The sequence below is a fragment of the Acyrthosiphon pisum genome, chromosome A2 (assembly GCF_005508785.2).
Source record: "Acyrthosiphon pisum isolate AL4f chromosome A2, pea_aphid_22Mar2018_4r6ur, whole genome shotgun sequence".
Taxonomy (NCBI): Eukaryota; Metazoa; Arthropoda; class Insecta; order Hemiptera; family Aphididae; genus Acyrthosiphon; species Acyrthosiphon pisum.
In genome coordinates this window covers 118,298,488-118,319,262 of record NC_042495.1, presented here as the reverse complement: position 1 = coordinate 118,319,262, position 20,775 = coordinate 118,298,488, and the positions used below count along the sequence as shown (strand labels likewise).

The following is a 20,775-nucleotide window of genomic DNA, read 5'->3' as shown; positions in this document are numbered from 1 at the left end:
GACCACGGGGGGCTTCCTCACTCCACCGTAGACATATGAATATAATATATTATTATATTATCATAGTGGACAGTGGTGTTTGGAGTTTAAGACTTTTCGGTCACTTCATCAAATTGCCGACTGCACGTTTTCCCTGGGGCGACAGTAAACGACGTGAATTATTCATTAACATTTAACATAAAATAAATACTAGGTATTTCAACTATTTTATGCATTCACGGATTGTAGAAAACCAAGGCTTTACCATACCTTAAATTGCCAAGTGCAAAGATCGTTAGAAAGAGATAGTAGTCAATACCAGATAGGAGTATAGGACCGAAGACGGTGTTTGGTACCCCTCCCAAAAAATGTAGTTAAATTTTTCTCTTATTCATGCTATTAATGGGTATGGATTGATCGAGTAGTATACTAAATCTATTATACAGCATACACATATATATGTTTATCCTTACTCGATGATGAAACTGGTTTTCTCCCTCAAAGTGCAGTCCATTTCTTAATATTATTATATCTATTGTATCCAACATTACCACTCAAGAAGGAACCCAAGAGGGTCTCACATTCTCACCAGCAAACGACAGTCAATGAGACAATCTACATTTGTTAGTCTCACCATTCTATGATTCGGCCATAGTCTATTGACATAAATATTAATCATGGACTAAGGTCCGTGATATTAATACATAAATGTTCATCAATGATGAATCTAAGTGTACTGATAAATTCACCTTGTTATGTATTTTAGTTCACTTTCCTTACATGTCATCAAGTAGTTATTACACACTAGGAACAATAAAAATATTTAAAATATAATAATAAAGAATTTTTGATCAAATAAGTAGGCGGTTCTAAAAATTAACAGTTTTGGATTAAAAGAATAACAAAGTATATTTGTTTTACAATATTATGATATACAAAACCAAGTGTTGGAGAGTAAGGTACTGCTAGAGTTGAGTCACCAACTTATGAACAATCCTGAAGGTATTATAATGAAGTCTAAAAACTGAGTATAAAATATTATAATTTGTTGTCAAATAATAATTAATCATTGTTTTAAACTAAATATAACTCTTCAATATGTTTTAATCAGACATTTGTCACATCTCAGTTTGTTTAACCACTTTATAACTAAAGTATAAAAACTATTGTTTCATACATTTTTTATCAACAAAAATCAATCTCTTACAATTTTTACATTTTCTAGTATTTTTACAAAAGGTTACTTTCATATGCATTACATTATGGATATAAAAAAAATTGGATGAAAATAAAACCAAAATAAAAAAGTGAACCAGTTAAAAAATTAGCTTAATAAGGATAAGTTAGTTTTTGGTTTGTGTAAACATAAGGTGTTTACTGCTCAACATGACTTGCAATTTAAGATATTATATTTTTTAACCATTTATATTTAACTTTAATTAGTTTTTTTAAAGGTATATTGAGTATTCAAATAAACTATCTTGATGGGAAAATTATATTTCTAGTTAATGTTAATCCATAGTTACCAGGTTAGTGGCAATCATTGACAATTACCTTAGACAACACTTCAAAAGTGCAATGAAAACATAACAGTAAGCTAACAAAAAATCGGTGCAAATTTTAATAAAATAATTATCATATAAGGTCTAAAAAGAAAATTAATTCAGAGTATTTAAGACCAAATTAATGCATGGCGGGTTGTTGACTTTATTCCCCCTACACTCTACAGGCAAACACACATAAACATTCAACCTATTGAGTAAAACTAGTAAATTTGATGATATGAAATCACAAAATCAAACATCAAAAACATTAATGTTACAAATTGTACATTCTCAATGTAACATAAACACATTATATTATATAATACATGGTATTACCACACACAATTAAATCTAATATATTATGTTTATTTATGTAGCTATATGAATGTCATACATAAATGTATTTATCATTATTTTATGCAATATATATAATTATTTGTAATTGTTAAGATAAAAAAACATGACGGTAGCCCAAAAGTTCTACATTTAAATAATAAGAAAATAATTATAAATATGAATATATCAGATTTAGAAAAAAAAGAAGACGAATAATTTCATAAACAGTCATTTTAAAATCACTTGGCCTTTCGTTTATCCTCAGAGTCTTGAGCGCGACTGGTACGCCATGAATTTCCTCCACCCTGTAAATGATAAAGCATTTAATATTTTAATTACAAATATAGAATATTGTTAGTATAATATTTAATATTCATTAGTATAAATCAAGGCTTTGCACCCGTTTAGCCCGTATAGCCAAAACCCTTAAAAATTATCGAAACCGTAAACCCATATAACCCGATTGATTTTGATAACGTATAACCTGAAACACCCAAAACCGAAATTAAATTCGGGTTTTAACCCATAAACCGTATAAAAAAATATTACATTTTCAAGTGACATATGAATTTGTATGTGTATATATATTTCATGGAGAATTCAGTTTTTCATAATTGTGAACGCTGGTTACATGTGACAAGTGTAATACAACTAATAAATTGTTTTGATTGTTTTGAATTGTGTTATTTTTAAATTTTTAATATAATATTATTATGTCCGTAGTGAAAATTGTCTTGTGTATGTTTTTTTCTTTATTACTATATAATACTTTGTTGTTAAAACATTTAATATTTAATATTATACAATTTTAAATTATATTACGTGTGTCACTACTGTATTAGACATTAGTACTGAAAAGTTGATTGTATAACTTTATACTTTGCTTAATCAAATTTAACACTTTACGCACAACAAAATTGATATATTACTTGATTTTAAATAACCCATAACCCGAATAAATAAACTGCTAAACAAAACCCATATTCTTTAAAATGAAGAAAACCTGAAACCACAACCTCTATTTTTATTTGAAGCACCCAAAACCATAACCCGAATAAATCGTTTGGGTGCAAAGCCTTGGTATAAATTAATGTGTTTACTAAATTCAGAGTATTAATTTACTTGATCATTGGACGAAGGTATATCTCGCTTTCTAGGTGTATCCCTGTCAAAAGCTGAGCGGGCTCCATCTCTTGGGGCATCTTTGAAATTTTTATCAAAGGCACCACCAGTAGTACTGGCACCTCCGCCACGACTCCAACCACCACGGTCATTATCTCTTGAAAATACTCCTTTGCGTTCTTCATTGCCTCTATTATTACTAAACATGGATCGACGTTCAGGCGGTGGACCTTCATCCCTAGTACGCCCAAATCCTCCTTCCCTTCTATCTTTATTGTCTCGGTTAGAGCTAAATAATTTTGTATCTTCTTTGGCCTTGTCCAAATTTCTCCAGGAAGCCGATGCCGAGGTTGTTGATGAAGAAAGCAACTTATTCTTCTCTTCCAATTTCCTCTGTATTTCTTCTTCTTTTTTACGTTGAATCTCAGCTTGTCTTTCAAGTTGTTCTTGACGAGCCCTAATGGAAAAAAAAAACATACACAATAAAAATATTTTTTCTCCAATAATTATTTAAATGTTTTAAGTTTTATTTATATGGAATGTGCATACATTTATGTAAATATCATTATATATTTTAATAATGAGTTTCTACAAATGAATATGGTTGATACTTACAAATTAGCCAAACGCTCTTCTTCGTCTTTTTTCTTTTTTTCTTCCTCTTCTTTTTTCTTCTTTTCTTCTTCTTTACGCAACCATTCTTCTTCTTCTTTACGCCTCTTTTCTTCTTCCCGCTGTTTAATCAATGCTATTTTCCTTTCTTCTTTCCTTAATGCCAACCTTTCCTTACGAATATTTATCAACTCTTCTTCAAACACCACCAATTTGGCCTAAATAATATAATTAATATAGGTATAAGATAATAATTAAAACATACAACATTTCATACCTGGAACTCAGCTGTGCGGCGCTCTTTCATTTCTCCTAAGAATATATCCATGTCTGGTTTCATTCTAGCCAACCTTTCCCGGTTTTGTTCTGCTAATTTCCGCTCCTGATTTGCTAACTGAATACGTTCAGCTTCTTGATGTTCCCAAAACTTTTTATCGTGAACTTGTTTTTCTTTCCATGCCTGTTCTAATAAGGGGATTTCTTCTATTCTCTTTGCTCTTTCAAAATAATCCATTTGTTTTCTGCGATTTTTCAATTTTTGAACCAATTCTGCTCGTTCTTTTGCCAATTCTTCAGCTTCTTTAGCAGCAATTTCATCAGCATCCATATTTTTCAAGGCCTAATAAAAATTTGTTTTTAACATTATACAAAGACTAAGTTTTATGTAAGAATATATTATCTATTGACTAACAAAACATTAATAAAATGTAATTGTGAAATACCCATATACATTGAAGAGTATGAAAAGTTAAAATTATGGATAAATAAAAAATAATCTGCCAATCAGCATAATGAACATAGTAGTAAAGTAATCTCACAAAATTCTTAAAAGTTTTTTAATATAATAAACATAAGGTTTCTTTAACAATATATTTTAGAACATTGAAATCGTTTTGTTTTGTGCAATATTGAATGTGCAATAAAGAAAAAAAATTACGTATCAATTATAATAAATACAAATATTCTGAATTGTCGATAACTTGAACAAATTGTTTTAAAAATATATTGTACAAATTCTTTGGCGTTAAAATCAGTTGGTTTTTGGTAACCAGAGAATACCCAACACTGCCACTAAATAATTTCAATTTGGATAAATTTCTAAATTTACGAAAAAAGTTTGGGATATTGATATTGTTATAGAAGCTTAATAAATAAATAATATATAAATTTCAATCGAAACCTATGAAAAATAAGGCTATACTAAATTTTAAAAAACTAACATCTTCATTCAGTTTTTTTAAAACTTTTTGACCATGAGCTGTTAAAGAGATTTGTTGCATTTTTTCTTTGAAATTCCTATCCTTGATAGCTTGTAACTCAGATTCCTGGCGTCTTTTTTCTCTTTCTTCACGTTCAGCATCTAATCGTCTCGCTTCAGCAGCAGCAGCAGCTCTAGCAATTTCTTCTGCCCGACGAGCTTCTTCTTCTTCCTACATTCAAAAATAAAAGATTTAGGTACTACACTTGGTACTACATTATCACAACTAAATAATGAATGAAATGTTTTATAGTTTATTAGCTTCATACTCTACACTTAATTGTATGTACAATTTAATTAAAAATGTATACTTACTCGAACGGTATTCAGTCTTTCTAAGTATTCTTTACGATCTTCAATTATTTTGTGGCGGGCCAATATTCTTTGATGTTCTTTATCTTTGGTTTCGTGATGATGTCTAATTAGAGATTGGTGAATTTGTTTGCATTCATCCTAAAACATAAATTTAACAATTAAAAAGAATGTTTTTAAAAAATTTATTACAATTCTGCCATTCGACATTTTTGTTAACAGTAATATTATATTCATCATATTTATTATAAATATAAATTAATATTGTGTTATAAATACAATTTAAAATGAATAGTTTTTAAGAAATTGAATTTAAACTTCCTATACGATTAAATTCATGTCATCAGATTAAATGTACAATCAATAAAATCATTCAGATATCCACAAATATTTATTATTCTTTATTTAGACCGAAAAAAATATTAAAAAGTATCAGTTTGTTCAGAATTACTATATTTAAATCATAAGATATCATATATCCTCTACAGTAAAATTACTTATCTAATTAATTAAATTTTAACTATTTAGTTTTAGAGCTGAGTGATGAATGTATTGGATTTACAATTATGTCTGAAGACACTATAATATTAAGTCAAAAAAAACTTACTAATATATATTCAATATACAGTGTTCTTTGAAGTTGCCAATTCAATGACTTTAGAAGAGGTCTCGTTATTATTTAATATTTAAACACAATGCAATTTTAAAAATATTTAGAAAGATGTTTAGCTATTTGTACAATAATCTTATTCAAACCAGATGATACCATAAATTGATTGACACTATTTAACATAATATGAAGTATAATAAATAAATCATTCCAATATCCCCAAAGATTTTTTTAAATTTAAATTTTGACTACACAATTATAAAATATATTTTATTATGTGTTGTATTTCACTATATTCTCTACAGTGAATGATTAACTGGTGATTTGTATAAAAAAATAAATAAAAAGTAACAGTAAGTACAAAATTACTAACAATATTGAAATCAAGATATCAAGAATGTATGTATCTACAACAGCTACATTATTCATTATTTACACAATTTTAAAATAGTTCTTTTAAAGAAGTGGACTTGGATTTTGTATACAAATCATGTTATCAGAATAAAATTATAATCAATGAAATCATTCCGATATCCGCAAAGATTTATTATTCATCATTTACACAAAAAAAATATCTGTTAATTCAGAATTACCATATTATAATCATGAGATATCATGTATCCGCAACAGTAATATTGTATTCATCATTTTATATAAATTGAATCTACCCATAAGGTTTTTTAAGAATTATTATTTGTATGTAATACATGTTATCAGAACAAATGTATAATCAATGAAATCATTCCGATATCCGCAAAGATTTATTATTCATCATTTACACAAAAAAAATATCTGTTAATTCAGAATTACCATATTATAATCATGAGATATCATGTATCCGCAACAGTAATATTGTATTCATCATTTTATATAAATTGAAACTATCAATAAGGTTTTTTAAGAATTATTATTTGTATGTAATAAATGTTATCAGAACAAATGTATAATCAATGAAATCATTCCGATATCCGCAAAGATTTATTATTCATCATTTACACAAAAAAAATATCTGTTAATTCAGAATTACCATATTATAATCATGAGATATCATGTATCCGCAACAGTAATATTGTATTCATCATTTTATATAAATTGAAACTACCCATAAGGTTTTTTAAGAATTATTATTTGTATGTAATAAATGTTATCAGAACAAATGTATAATCAATGAAATCATTCCGATATCCGCAAAGATTTATTATTTATCATTTACACAAAAAAAATATCTGTTAATTCAGAATTACCATATTATAATCATGAGATATTATGTATCCGCAACAGTAATATTGTATTCATCATTTTATATAAATTGAAACTACCCATAAGGTTTTTTAAGAATTATTATTTGTATGTAATAAATGTTATCAGAACAAATGTATAATCAATGAAATCATTCCGATATCCGCAAAGATTTATTATTTATCATTTACACAAAAAAAAATATCTGTTAATTCAGAATTACCATATTATAATCATGAGATATCATGTATCCGCAACAGTAATATTGTATTCATCATTTTATATAAATTGAAACTACCCATAAGGTTTTTTTAGAATTATTATTTGTATGTAATAAATGTTATCAGAACAAATGTATAATCAATGAAATCATTCCGATATCCGCAAAGATTTATTATTCATCATTTACACAAAAAAAATATCTGTTAATTCAGAATTACCATATTATAATCATGAGATATGATGTATCCGCAACAGTAATATTGTATTTATCATTTTATATAAATTGAAACTATCAATAAGGTTTTTTAAGAATTATTATTTGTATGTAATAAATGTTATCAGAACAAATGTATAATCAATGAAATCATTCCGATATCCGCAAAGATTTATTATTCATCATTTACACAAAAAAAATATCTGTTAATTCAGAATTACCATATTATAATCATGAGATATCATGTATCCGCAACAGTAATATTGTATTTATCATTTTATATAAATTGAAACTATCAATAAGGTTTTTTAAGAATTATTATTTGTATGTAATAAATGTTATCAGAACAAATGTATAATCAATGAAATCATTCCGATATCCGCAAAGATTTATTATTCATCATTTACACAAAAAAAATATCTGTTAATTCAGAATTACCATATTATAATCATGAGATATCATGTATCCGCAACAGTAATATTGTATTCATCATTTTATATAAATTGAAACTACCCATAAGGTTTTTTAAGAATTATTATTTGTATGTAATAAATGTTATCAGAACAAATGTATAATCAATGAAATCATTCCGATATCCGCAAAGATTTATTATTCATCATTTACACAAAAAAAATATCTGTTAATTCAGAATTACCATATTATAATCATGAGATATCATGTATCCGCAACAGTAATATTGTATTCATCATTTTATATAAATTGAAACTACCCATAAGGTTTTTTAAGAATTATTATTTGTATGTAATAAATGTTATCAGAACAAATGTATAATCAATGAAATCATTCCGATATCCGCAAAGATTTATTATTCATCATTTACACAAAAAATATATCTGTTAATTCAGAATTACCATATTATAATCATGAGATATCATGTATCCGCAACAGTAATATTGTATTCATCATTTTATATAAATTGAAAACTATATTGCTTTTAAAGAAATAATATTTGAATGAAAAAAAAAATTAATTTATTGGTTACAATTTTGTTTAATACTAATATGACCATCATCTTAACACGTAGACTGCGTATGTCTTTTTGCAGTTTTTACCCAGTGCGTATGATAAAAGTAAAAACAAAAGAAATTAAAAAAAAAGATAAAGAAATTGCTCATAACGATATATGTATACATATTTAAAAACACACATTTAATCCACGCTAAATAATAATAGGCACGGGTAGGGAATTTTAAACCATTTATTTTAAATGTATATTAGATGCTATATGGCGTCAAACGCGTAGCTGTTTGATACTTAGGACGCTAACTGGCGTCTGATTATGTTAGTAGTTTACCTCAATAATTCCTATTCTGGTTTTCTACCACAATATTATTAAACAGTTTAAACTTTAATTAGGCACTTAGATTAGTTGTTTTTTTTTTTTCAAATAAGTATAACTTTTATAAGTCATTTGATTTTTTATTTAAATTAAAATGTTAAATATTGTTGTACAATATTTACTCTTTGAATATTATATTATTGACCAAAAGGTAAGTATTTAAGAACTGTTTTCATAGAGTAATAATATTATAATACTTTGTATTTACCTTGTTAGCTTCTGGATTGATAATACTAGCAGATTTAGATAATACTTTAAAAGTATTAATTAGATATGTACGGATTTGTTCACTGGGCATTGTTTGTAGAGTTGGCCCTTCTGGTTTGTCTTCCCGTTGTGATTCTGACAAGTCCATTCCAAACTGAATGCATCCTTTTCCGTGATCAATGCGAATCTTGGATTCAAAATACAGAAAATATTTATTATTTGTATACCTAAGTTACAATAATTGTTATAAATATAGAGCATGTTCAAATACTTAAGTTGATCTGTAAACATCAATCAGTAAATATGAATAGTATTCTTAAATTTGAATTATGACAAGCATACAAATACATACTCAAATTATCACATGAATAATATACACTATTCTCTGTACTAAATAAGAGCGCACCAGTTCTACTCACTTCTTCCCCTTCTATCGGGTCAACACATATGTCTTTAAGTGGAAATGAGCGCCATCGGGACGAAAATAGGTCACTGCCCGGTGCGCTTTTATTTGGTATAGAGTATAGTAAATATTGAAAATAGCTTTCATTTCAAAATTTACATTTTATAATATAGATATTGGAAACAAACAAGACACCTTTAAAATATTAATAACTTTTAATATGATTTAAATAACTAAAGTTGGTTTATCATATTGAGTTAATAATTATTTACCTGCATATCATTATGACGAACCAAATCTACCAACACACGTTCCATATGGAAGGGCTTGCAGTAAGAAGCTAATTCTAAGAGTCGTTTATATTCAAGCGTTTCATAAATTTGAGAGAGTTGTCGAATTAATCGCGCTAATGTTACTTCGCGTACTGGAGCAACATATCCTTCCAATTCACTACCACTACCAATAAGTGGATCAGTTACAGTTTCAACACGTTTGCAAAGTTCTAAAGGTTGAAACTCTACTTCTAGCCACATGTAAAGATTACGCAAATCCTCAGATGCTAAAGATACTACATTATGACGAACCTATAAAATAATAACAGATTAAAAAAATGTATTTCCTCAAAATGAAATTAACAATTAATTCTTACAACTTCTTTCATAAGAGAGATTCTTGTAGGCGGGGCAGGAAGACTTAGGAGAACCGCAAGTTTTTGTGCTTTTTCATAAGGACTTTTATCAGTTTCAATGAAGCGATCAAATTCAGGATGAGCCGATGGTAACGGTACAGCTAAAGTGGCCAACAAAACACGAGAAGCCATTCTAGATAAAAATAAAAAATAATCATTATTAACAAGTAATGACAAACCTTAAATACTGAATATTATTACTTATATTGCAGTCATAATATTTAAATGTTGTACTTGATTATCCTGATGATCAAAACCTGATCTACACTGTTTTATATTATTAAATGAATGTACCTAATGTATTCTTATCTTTTTTGACAGCAACAAAAACCTATTGCATTTGTATTTCTTAATAAAATTTAGTATTTCTGTATAAAAAAAAACTATAGTACAATAATAGTCATAAATTGTAATAATTTGATAAAATCAATCGGTATTATTATTTAATGTTTAAGTAATCCTTTTTTTAGCATGTAAAATAGGCTCTGGCCAAAATATCTATAAATATAAAAACATTGTTAACCTCATAATAAAGATAAAAATGTTGCATAAGAAGATTGAATGGTTAAATAATATTGTTCTCATTGTGTAACCATTTAAATATATAATGGCGATATGTGACTTAAGTTATAATATTTATTATTAAATAATGCCTAATCTACCATAAATCATAATTTATAATGCCAACTGTAAATACATTACCCAAATAATATAATGTTATATAATCAAGTAGTATCAATTTATGATATTATATTATTATATTATTAAAAATTACAGTGGAGAATAAGAAGATTTAAGATGTCATGTGCTATCACTTAATTAAGGCTCCACGTAGTATAAGGTCCTACTATCCTACAGTACAGTAGGCAAGTCTACTCCTAGCAATACATATAGGTACCTATAAATTTAGTTAAATAGGCAGTTAGTTAAAAGAAGAATATTTTTAGGTAATTCAAATAATTAATTTGAAGCTTTTTTCAGGAATTGAGAGCTGCTATACATACAGTAAGAACATTATTGATGAATGATGAAGCATGTTGTTACTGAAGTTACTTGTTACTTATTGAATGAGTAGACAATTTATTTTAACAATAAAATATGTAGGTAGCACACAATTCAACATAATATCATCTTTTATAGACATGTTATTTTGAGGGTAGTTAGCATATTTAACTATAACCAGTATAACCACAACATATTTTACTCTAAAAGTAAATAAGGATAAAAATATTAACTTAATTTGGTTAAAAATTCATTCATTTATCTTAATTACCAGGTAACATAGTAATAGCGCAACTTACAAATTCTTTAAATAATAATTAAATATTTTGTTTAATCCTATCAGGACCATATTTTAATACACGCGTTCCATGTATTCAGTTGAGTGCCTATATTATAATAGAGGAATAATTTTAAATCATTGTATTACGCAACTAAATAAAAAAAATTGATTAATAATATTAATTGATATCATTATTTTTAGATTGACAGAAAAAATTAGTTATAACTAACTAGAAAATGAACTAGGTAGTTAAGTTATAAAATAAATTAACTAAATTAACTAGTTCCGCCTTAGGAAAATGTGCATTCTTTATTAGAAAATTATGACATTTATATTTGCAAAAAATATACATACATACAAAATTGCAGATAATAATTAAAGATATTTTTGACTTTTAAAAATAAAACAAATTGAATATTAATTTGCTTATTTATTAAATAATATGCATTTCTTAATTCAAAATGTAAAAACTTACTTTTGAAGTTCTTCAGCAGTAATATTTTTCTTCATTTCTTTGCTGAGTTGGAAAAGCTTCAATAGAGCTGCAGCATGGAATAAATTATAGCCAGCTTTCCAGAAAACCATAGCTAATTTTTGGTAATAATTAGCCATAGTTTTTGGAACAGGGGACTTCTTGGCCAAAGACATTAAATTATGGATATCTTCAGTTGCTTTGTATGCTTCCTATAATTTATAAATTTATAATTTAATAAAAAGTACTGAACCGTTTAAATGTATATACAACTTACCTGCCACAATTCCATCTGAATAGCATAATCTAATTGACATAAACGAGTTTCTAAGTTATATTGTTGTGTTTCCGGGTTTGAAAGGCTAACATTAACAGTTTGAGGAGGCAACTTGGCAATATCTTCAAGATGTTTTCGTAATTTATCACACAGCTTTCTGAACTCTGTTTTACGATTGTATTTTAAACAAAATTGATAAGCCTATAACAAAAAATAATAAAGATAATAAAGGACTAATATTTTGTAGGTATATAACATTTTATACCATTTTTGCTATGTCATGATATAAGGTTTCCACGTGGGCATTAGTTCTCAAAAGTTCCAAACATTGACAATATGACTCCCACAAAAACTTAACCCACGGGGTTAATATTGTTCTGTCACTACGGTCTTGGGCATCTTCTCCACTAACAGCACTAAATAATACACGTAGCAATAATTAAATAAACATTTTAACAGAATATAACTAACTAAGAGTACAAACAAATTAAATTAAAAAAACAAAAATAAAAGTTACCTTAGAAGTATACTTTCCGGCGTAGCCAAATTGTCCAAATCATCAATATCAACAACAGCCTGTTGTGACTGTTCTCTGGCTGCCTCTGTCCGCTCTTCAGCGCTTCTCAAGTAGCCGCGTATGACATTCTCCAATGACCCGACATTGACCTGAACAAAGAACCGATGCCGACAATAAAATTGGGTATCTATCTACAGTTATAGTGGCATTGTTACTTACGGACTGAAACATGTTCCTGTACTGGAACAATCCCTCTTTGGCGATATGCGACTTCTTGAGGTCGACGCACAGCTCCAGATACTTGAACATGATCGGTTCCAGGACGCTCTCGCTCCAGTTGTACGCCCATTTTTTGTTCCTGAACACCTCGTACAGGGTGTCGAGAGCCCGGCCGGGCCGTCCGACCTCCAGGAATTCTGAAAAATCACGCAACAGCAGTGCATTAGTCGCCGGGGCGATTTTCCAGCAGTGGCTTTCGTCGAGTCGGCGACCGCCGCCGTCGCCACTGATGCTCTTGTCGTTTACTTACCATTGGCGCGTTTTAACGCGTTCTCGGGTCTCTGGCTGTATCTAGACATGGTTTCGGCACGTCAAATGACACAGGCGCATAAAACCTGAAAGAGAAATTCGCTGAAATCAACAGACGAAAGGACGAAAAAACGTGGCGTGACCGTTCGTCGAGCATAACAAGTCGAATACCGCAAATCGTAATCAGTGGTTACCAAAACCGGTGACGCACGCCACCGTCACCCGCCCGCCAATCCGATCGGACGACCGGCCAGCCACTCTTGTATCTTCCACGGAGCGCAGGGGTACCAACGCACTACGCGGTCAATAATTTCATTTAGCGGACGACCAGACGAAGCAAACGACGTGGCGGGAAATTCAAAACTTATCGGAAATCGGAATATATTAATTAATAATTTACACGTCGCACACAAAAAATGCATATCATAAGACTGGATCTTATGTCATATTTTTACTACAATATGATGTGTACGCAAAGTATAAAATAAATATTTGAAAAATACATTACTACAGTAAATTAAAAAAAATATAAAAACGACTGTGTAATAATATATTTATATATAACCTATGTATAGGTAGGTATATTTTAGTATATTTCCCATCTAACTCGAGGGCCAATAATTCTTTTCACATTAATTGTATTGTGACATCATGTTTAATGTTTATATTACATTGTTGTCACGGTAACGGCACTCATATAGGTATTGTAGCAACAAAAGTAGCCAAATAGGTATTAATAAAGGATTAATATAGGATGTGTAACCCGGTTAGCGTATATTATTATACCAACACCTGATCGAAGTCAGCGCTTCTTTCACCGACCAATTCTATGGGGGTTTAAGGGGCAGAGCACTTAGTTATATATGTATATATAATATATTTATAATAATACACTCTATAGTTTATGAATTATGATATAGGTATACCTACAGTGGTCAGTGAATAGTCTGTATAACTAGCTTGTAGCCGAATCAACTAGCAACTGGACCCAAACCAAAAATAAAATTATCTGGAATATTATAGCCAAATATTGAAAGCCGAAATACCTAACTGAGACAAAAATTAAATATTCTGGGGTAACCGGAACTTAAATATTATTTTTTAAATGGAAAAAAAGTATTGGGATTTTTCAATGATTATTAATTTTGTTTTAACTTATGTGATCTCTTTTTCAGGTATAAGGGTGCTTTGATAAATTAATATTATATTTGTATAGATTGGTAAATATCTTAAGACTTAAATGGCTATTTTTATACCTATGCATATTATATATTATACTATATAGGTATAAAATAAAATAGGTATATTATTATTTTAATTTTGTGTACATTTAACCAGATATTGGTAGAATGTATAAATTTAAAACAAAAAAATAATTGGAACCATTTATTGACGGTTTTAACAGGAATCAGAACCAGAAATTTTTTATCAAATAATTGAGTATCGGAACCAAAAAAACAAAAAGTACTAGTTTCTGCTCTTAGCAGGATTTATATTGGAACTTGTGATAAATTATAGTTAAGCGATGGCGGAAACGAGCATTTTGAATTTTGGCAGAAACGGGTAATTGCCGTGAATATTATGTTTGATATTATATCAATTATGTGTACTTAATACTTATATAATACAAGTCACGTGGACTAAATTTAATCTGCGAGTACCTATTGCATGAAAACATGTTTAAATATAGCGAAGTCTAAATTAAAGAATTTGGTACATAATTATTGCTATTATTTTGAAATAAACAATAGAGTGTATAGTAATTTTTTTAACTTAAAATCATTGTCATAAACTGGCATGAAATGAAAAAGAACCAAATATGTTTTTGGAAGGTACCTCATAATGCAATGGTAATTTTTATCTCATCTTGCGTTCTCGGGATAATGATTATTATAAATAATGATTAATTTGTCCTTGTTTACACGTACCTATAATACTTTAAAAATCTTGTTTCAGTTCACACTCATCAAATTTTCAAACAGTTGAGAATAATAATGGAATAATTTATAGATAATAAACATTATTATGGTAGGTAGGTACTATCCAATATAACAATATGTATCATAATATTGTGGCTGTTACTTGTTACTTGTTAACATGGTAATAACTAATAAGTATAACACCTAACATAATATGTAACTAAAGATATTTTCTCTAGACAACCAATAATACGCTGCACGTCATACAATTTATTAAGATAAGAAAAACTACGATATTAAATTTTATCTTATTATTTTATTATAATGCAAAACAAAATTTAATTTAAAAATGATGTCAACTATACCTATAATAACTTCTATATAGGTACTTAAACCGTAGTATAAAACATTATGTAGTTAAATAACTGTTTTTAGAACGCGATAGTAGGTACCTATCTAGCTATAGTTACCGTATGTTTTAAATCATGTTTTATGTATTTCAATAAATTCAATTCCGAAATTACGACTTTGAACGTCATACCTCATAGTTCATACCATAGTATATGTCTATTTAATAGACGAAACACGAAAGCGATGTTTATTACAACAAAAATATAAGTGAAGGCGGAATGGGTGGTCTGTTGTACATGTTAAATTTATAAGTTTACGCGGACAATAATACGACTAATACAAGCATAAGCACTAAGAAGTGAATTCATGTGGTACAATTTTTATCACTTGGAGGTATTGTTGATGACGAATAGTCTTATTGTTTACCATATTTTATTGGACGTGGACAAAATGCTTTAGTGTGTGCCGTGTGGTGCTTATACTCTATCATGTCTATATTTTAAATCTTTAAACACTACTACCTATAGCCTATAGGTATCATTTCATACAGGGCCGTATTTACGCCTAGTCCCGTGAGGCCCGGGCCTAGGGCGGCAAATTTTTTGGGGCGGCAAATTTTGTAAGAAATAAAAAAAAAATTATATAAATGCATGAAATATTTATATGATTATTATTTATAGATATAAGATTAAAGATTATTAAGATTATTTTAAGATTGAGATTAAAAATTTATACTGATAATGCCTAATTAGGATTTATAATTATTATTTGTTTTGTTTATAATGACTATTGACCTAATTTCATTAAAATGAAATGGATTTATAAGAAATAATTACAAATTTTTTTTCTTGGGGTAGGGGCGGCATATTTCAAAGGGCCTTGGGCGGCACTTGTTCTAAATCCGGCCATGATTTCATACTCGCCTTTCATATAGGTATACGCGTAGGTTTGAATTGAGAATTCCATTAATTGTCCAACAATTAAACTACTTAACGTTATTTTTGTTAGATTTAAGTAATAACGCAAAATACAATATAACTATAGGTATAGCCATATATATAATATTAGGTACCTAATTTTTTTATTTTATGTTGCTAAGTAAATATATGATCAAAAATATATTTGATCTACTGCTACCACTAATTAATAATTATTTATACTGATAGGTATTGATATTTACAAATTACAACATTGAATCGGTTCTTTTTTTATTTCGTGTGTTTGAAAAGAATTGCACGTGGTGACTAGCAAATTACAATATAATATACATTAGGCACTGTAACATGGAACGGGACAATTATAAATTAATAATATAATTGTAAATATTAAACATTAGTTGTATGTATTTATATTGATGTTAGAGTTTTATCTAAAGGTATTTTAACGTTACACGTGAGCACGATTACAAATTTAGGGTTTCCGAACGATCTACATAATCGACCAGCGTTTACAGGGCCGATCGTATTACCGTTACATAATATCGTCGACTGCAATTATTATTACTATATAGGTAAGACACGTTCATTTTTATATTTTCCCTCTATTTTTTTTTTGCATACAACTTTATTATTAAATTTATTCTATATAATACAGTTGTGCGAGCAAAACTCTAATTTCTGTGTATTAAATATCAAAGTGTATAAAATAACTCTTATACGATGCTGGTACGAATATAGAGAGTAAGTAGAAACGCAAGATATCCTTTAAAAAGTTTAAGCTATGCCTACACGAGAAAAACAAATCGATCACTGCACTTTTTAGCGTATACATCTACGATTTTTGACAATTTATACGATTGCTGGTTGAGATGCATATTATATCGATTGACCATGGGGCCCTATACCCTCTTCATAATTCCGAATTTTCACTGTTTAATGCCATTTGAAATGCGATTGTATATATCTACTAAAATAAATTCAAAACAGTCACCATCGACCACGACCGTATGGCGTAGGTACCTATTGGCGTATGTATCTATAGGAAGATATATCTACATAAACTACAAAGAATAAAATGGTTTTTTCATTTACAAACCGTTGCCACTCGATTTTCATAATTTGTAACGGTTTAGGTATACCTACTGTATACCTATTATTAAACTATATCAGCCGTTTATATTATACTAATAATATTATATTGTACATATTATAATTTGACACTAGATTACATACACGTGATTATGTGTCTGCACTGTTTATTTTCCACTCCACGATAATGAATTATTGTCAACTATTAAAATTTATCATCACTCGTATTAATTATTGAAATTAATTATGACACACATATTTATAATAATAACGTGTGGTTTTGTGACAGCTTAAAGGACGCCACATTTATATTATATACCTATACTATACAAGACATACCTATATTATATAACATAATAATATAAATTTACAAGTACATCTGTGTTTGTACGTTCATCTCGTCGATCGTACACATTGTGTCTATTGGAATATGTATATAGGTATATCATCTCCACCTATATAATGTACTGGCATATATTAATAATAGATACAATATAATGTACATAATATATTGGCAGTATTGTATCTATCTATATAGTTTGTCCGGAGAGAATAAACGACAGAAGCCTAGCTGGTTTTTTTTCACAAAATAATATGTTTACAGCTATAACATATTAGTCGAGTCATGTTCCGCTCAGACTACGAAATTACGTTAAATTGTTTGAGATAGGTAACTACATATAAGCAAATATGACAAATATTATTATACAATATTCACAATATACATATAATAATAATATGTGGGTTGACGTCACGGCGTTTCGTATAAAAAATACATTTCTTTTTTCATAAACAATATCCAGTGCATTTATTTATAGAGTATCATTCAAATCAATTTTATTTTATTTTATTTGATAATATAATAAAATAATGTCTGAATATTCAATTTTGTTAGAAGTTAAAAAATGACATGTTTATAAAGTAGTAAAATACTACCTATACATTGTAGAATTCTAAGGATTTGATACGGGTTCGTAATTTACTACTTTCTTTTGTTTATACAACTGGTGTTCACATCGTGTATTCGTGTAAACATTGAAATCAACAATAATCCAAACGTAACCAATCAAGAATTTATTTTGTGATGATAATATATACATTTCTAAACAATCTTAAAAGTTAAACCACGAAGTACCTACTGTTTTAGTCCCAATTTTAATTTCTTACCACGTCTACTATAATTTACAGTGATAAGTTTAAAACGAAAATAATAAAATGTTATAATACAATAATAATAGTGAATCCTTTACATGGCTATATATAAAACGACAACGAATTCAAAGTCAGTAAATCAAATAATACTAAGATATTATAAAAAAAATGTAAAACATTAATAGAAATACTTTTCAAAGTTGAACACCAAATTAATACAACATGATCTTATAATAAAAATAAGAAATTGTTGTAAAATTGTAAACAATATTTAATATTATACTCTAATATTTTATTCTTGTAAGTTAAACGTTGATCACGTTTTCAATTTTTTTGTTTTCATTTTCCAGTGATTTTTGAGCTGCTAGGTATAGGTTATGATTGCTTTTTTCGTTGTTGGTCTTTAGTTTGTCTTGCATCTGAACAAGAATGTCTTGCATGCGGCGGATCTAAATTTTGGATAGTAAAACCATGTTTAATAATGAGCCAAATTATATTAATTGTCATCAGTATAATTGTATCGACCATATTTTAAATAATTACAGAACACATAATTTATTTTTTTTATATTATTAAATAAATAGCCTCGGCGACTATAGCCATTGGCTGTAATCAGTTATAACATGCGTTTACACTAGACTACTAGAGCACATTATTAAAAAATAAATTAAATACAATGTTGTCGTATTTTACATACATAACATAAATCATAATATTTTTTACTGCATGGTGGCCGATGGGCCATATGGGTATTGTCCTAATAGCCAAATATTGATAAACACGATACCCTTAATATATAAATAAGAAAAAACACAGGCCTCTCTATATAATCAGGGACATACTGACATATTATCCTGACATTATGTGTATTATTCATTTAAAAATACATCGACTAGGTATATATTTTAAATTCTAAGAGATGACAAACGACAACTTTGACTTTAAAAAAAAAATCGATTCAAACATTTTTTAGTTTTGATTATAAATAAAATTTAAAATTGTTTATTATCACAGCTTTCATTCGTGTTACGCAGAACTGTGTATTTTCTTTTAGTACGGTGTTTACAACAACATTATGTGTAATGACGTATATTACCTACGACCTACCTATATTACCTAACTACACTAATAATTATTATTTATGAGTTATGACCATTGTTCCTTTTAGGTATGACTATATTAATAGAAACCTATGTGGCTATGTACAATAATAGTGTACATTGATAGTTGTTAATGTTAAGACATTTTGTAGTAAACACAGTACCTATAGTACTGAACATACCTACCTGTTTTATATGAGTTTAAATTATTCTGCACACACCGGTTAAAAATTTTTTAATGTAAATAGGAATTCAACTTACTTCTTCTTCTTTTTGAATTAACAAAATATCCGTTTCATCAAGTGCTGGTAGCAGTTTTGGTATCGAATCTCTTTTTAATTTTCTACACAAAACCGATAATAGGTTATTCATTCAATGATATTTTATTTTTTTTATTATTTACCCTCTATCTTTGAATGCTTGCTGCGATATTTTCGAAATCAATTGCGTGCGGAAATTTTCATAATGAACATCTTCGGTGACTTCTTTTAAATCGGGCATGTGTGTGGATATTAGCATATTCCGAAGTTTGGTGAAATCGCTATGGGCTGGGTTATCCACTGAAAATATAACATATAAACACACATTGTGTTTAATGAACATTAATACGCATACACTCGTGTGTCGTTAAATATATTTATCTACATTCTCTGTGTTTACTATTCTAAAAAACAATGTATATATATGTAAGTAAATAAACGGTTTATTAAGTATTCAAATTTTTCTACCTTCTACCACACCCCAGTCATATTGCCTTCCTCGCATTTTTTTCCCGTTAACTTCCAAAATCGTGTTACTTCCGACCACAGCAAACGGTAAGCATGCTTTTAGCTCTTTATCCTGCTGTTTGAAGTCTTCATCTTCGTCACTATCGCAATCTGGCAGTTGGTATATCTGAAACACATATAATATGATCGATGCCAACTTGGTTTATGTCGATAATAATATAATACAATGTCACATATTTAAATTAGATATTGAATAGTTATTATTTATTCGTTCCATAGAGTCGTACATGCAGTTATCGACATTAGTAATGTATGT

At 28.4% G+C, this 20,775-nt stretch overlaps 2 protein-coding genes across 2 annotated transcripts; both read right to left on the bottom strand.

The window, feature by feature from the left end:
- Positions 1-1,572: 1,572 nt before the first annotated feature.
- LOC100165309 (eukaryotic translation initiation factor 3 subunit A) lies at positions 1,573-13,357 on the bottom strand. The gene is made up of 15 exons (XM_001946475.5): positions 13,184-13,357; positions 12,874-13,070; positions 12,655-12,803; positions 12,403-12,553; positions 12,138-12,338; positions 11,864-12,072; positions 10,068-10,239; positions 9,691-10,002; positions 9,017-9,202; positions 5,167-5,304; positions 4,814-5,023; positions 3,871-4,212; positions 3,597-3,811; positions 2,982-3,438; positions 1,573-2,164 (listed from the first exon to the last, which is right to left on the bottom strand). Exons 1-15 carry the CDS (start codon positions 13,230-13,232, stop codon positions 2,099-2,101), a joined length of 3,054 nt encoding a protein of 1,017 aa, XP_001946510.1. The 5' UTR covers positions 13,233-13,357; the 3' UTR covers positions 1,573-2,098.
- Positions 13,358-18,538: 5,181 nt separating this feature from the next.
- LOC100163233 (septin-1) lies at positions 18,539-20,625 on the bottom strand (the record flags this gene model as incomplete). The annotated part of the gene is given in 4 exon segments (XM_008181579.1): positions 18,539-19,080; positions 19,993-20,074; positions 20,135-20,291; positions 20,460-20,625. Coding segments are annotated over 4 exon segments (549 nt in total), but the record flags the coding sequence as incomplete, so codon positions are not given.
- Positions 20,626-20,775: the final 150 nt, after the last annotated feature.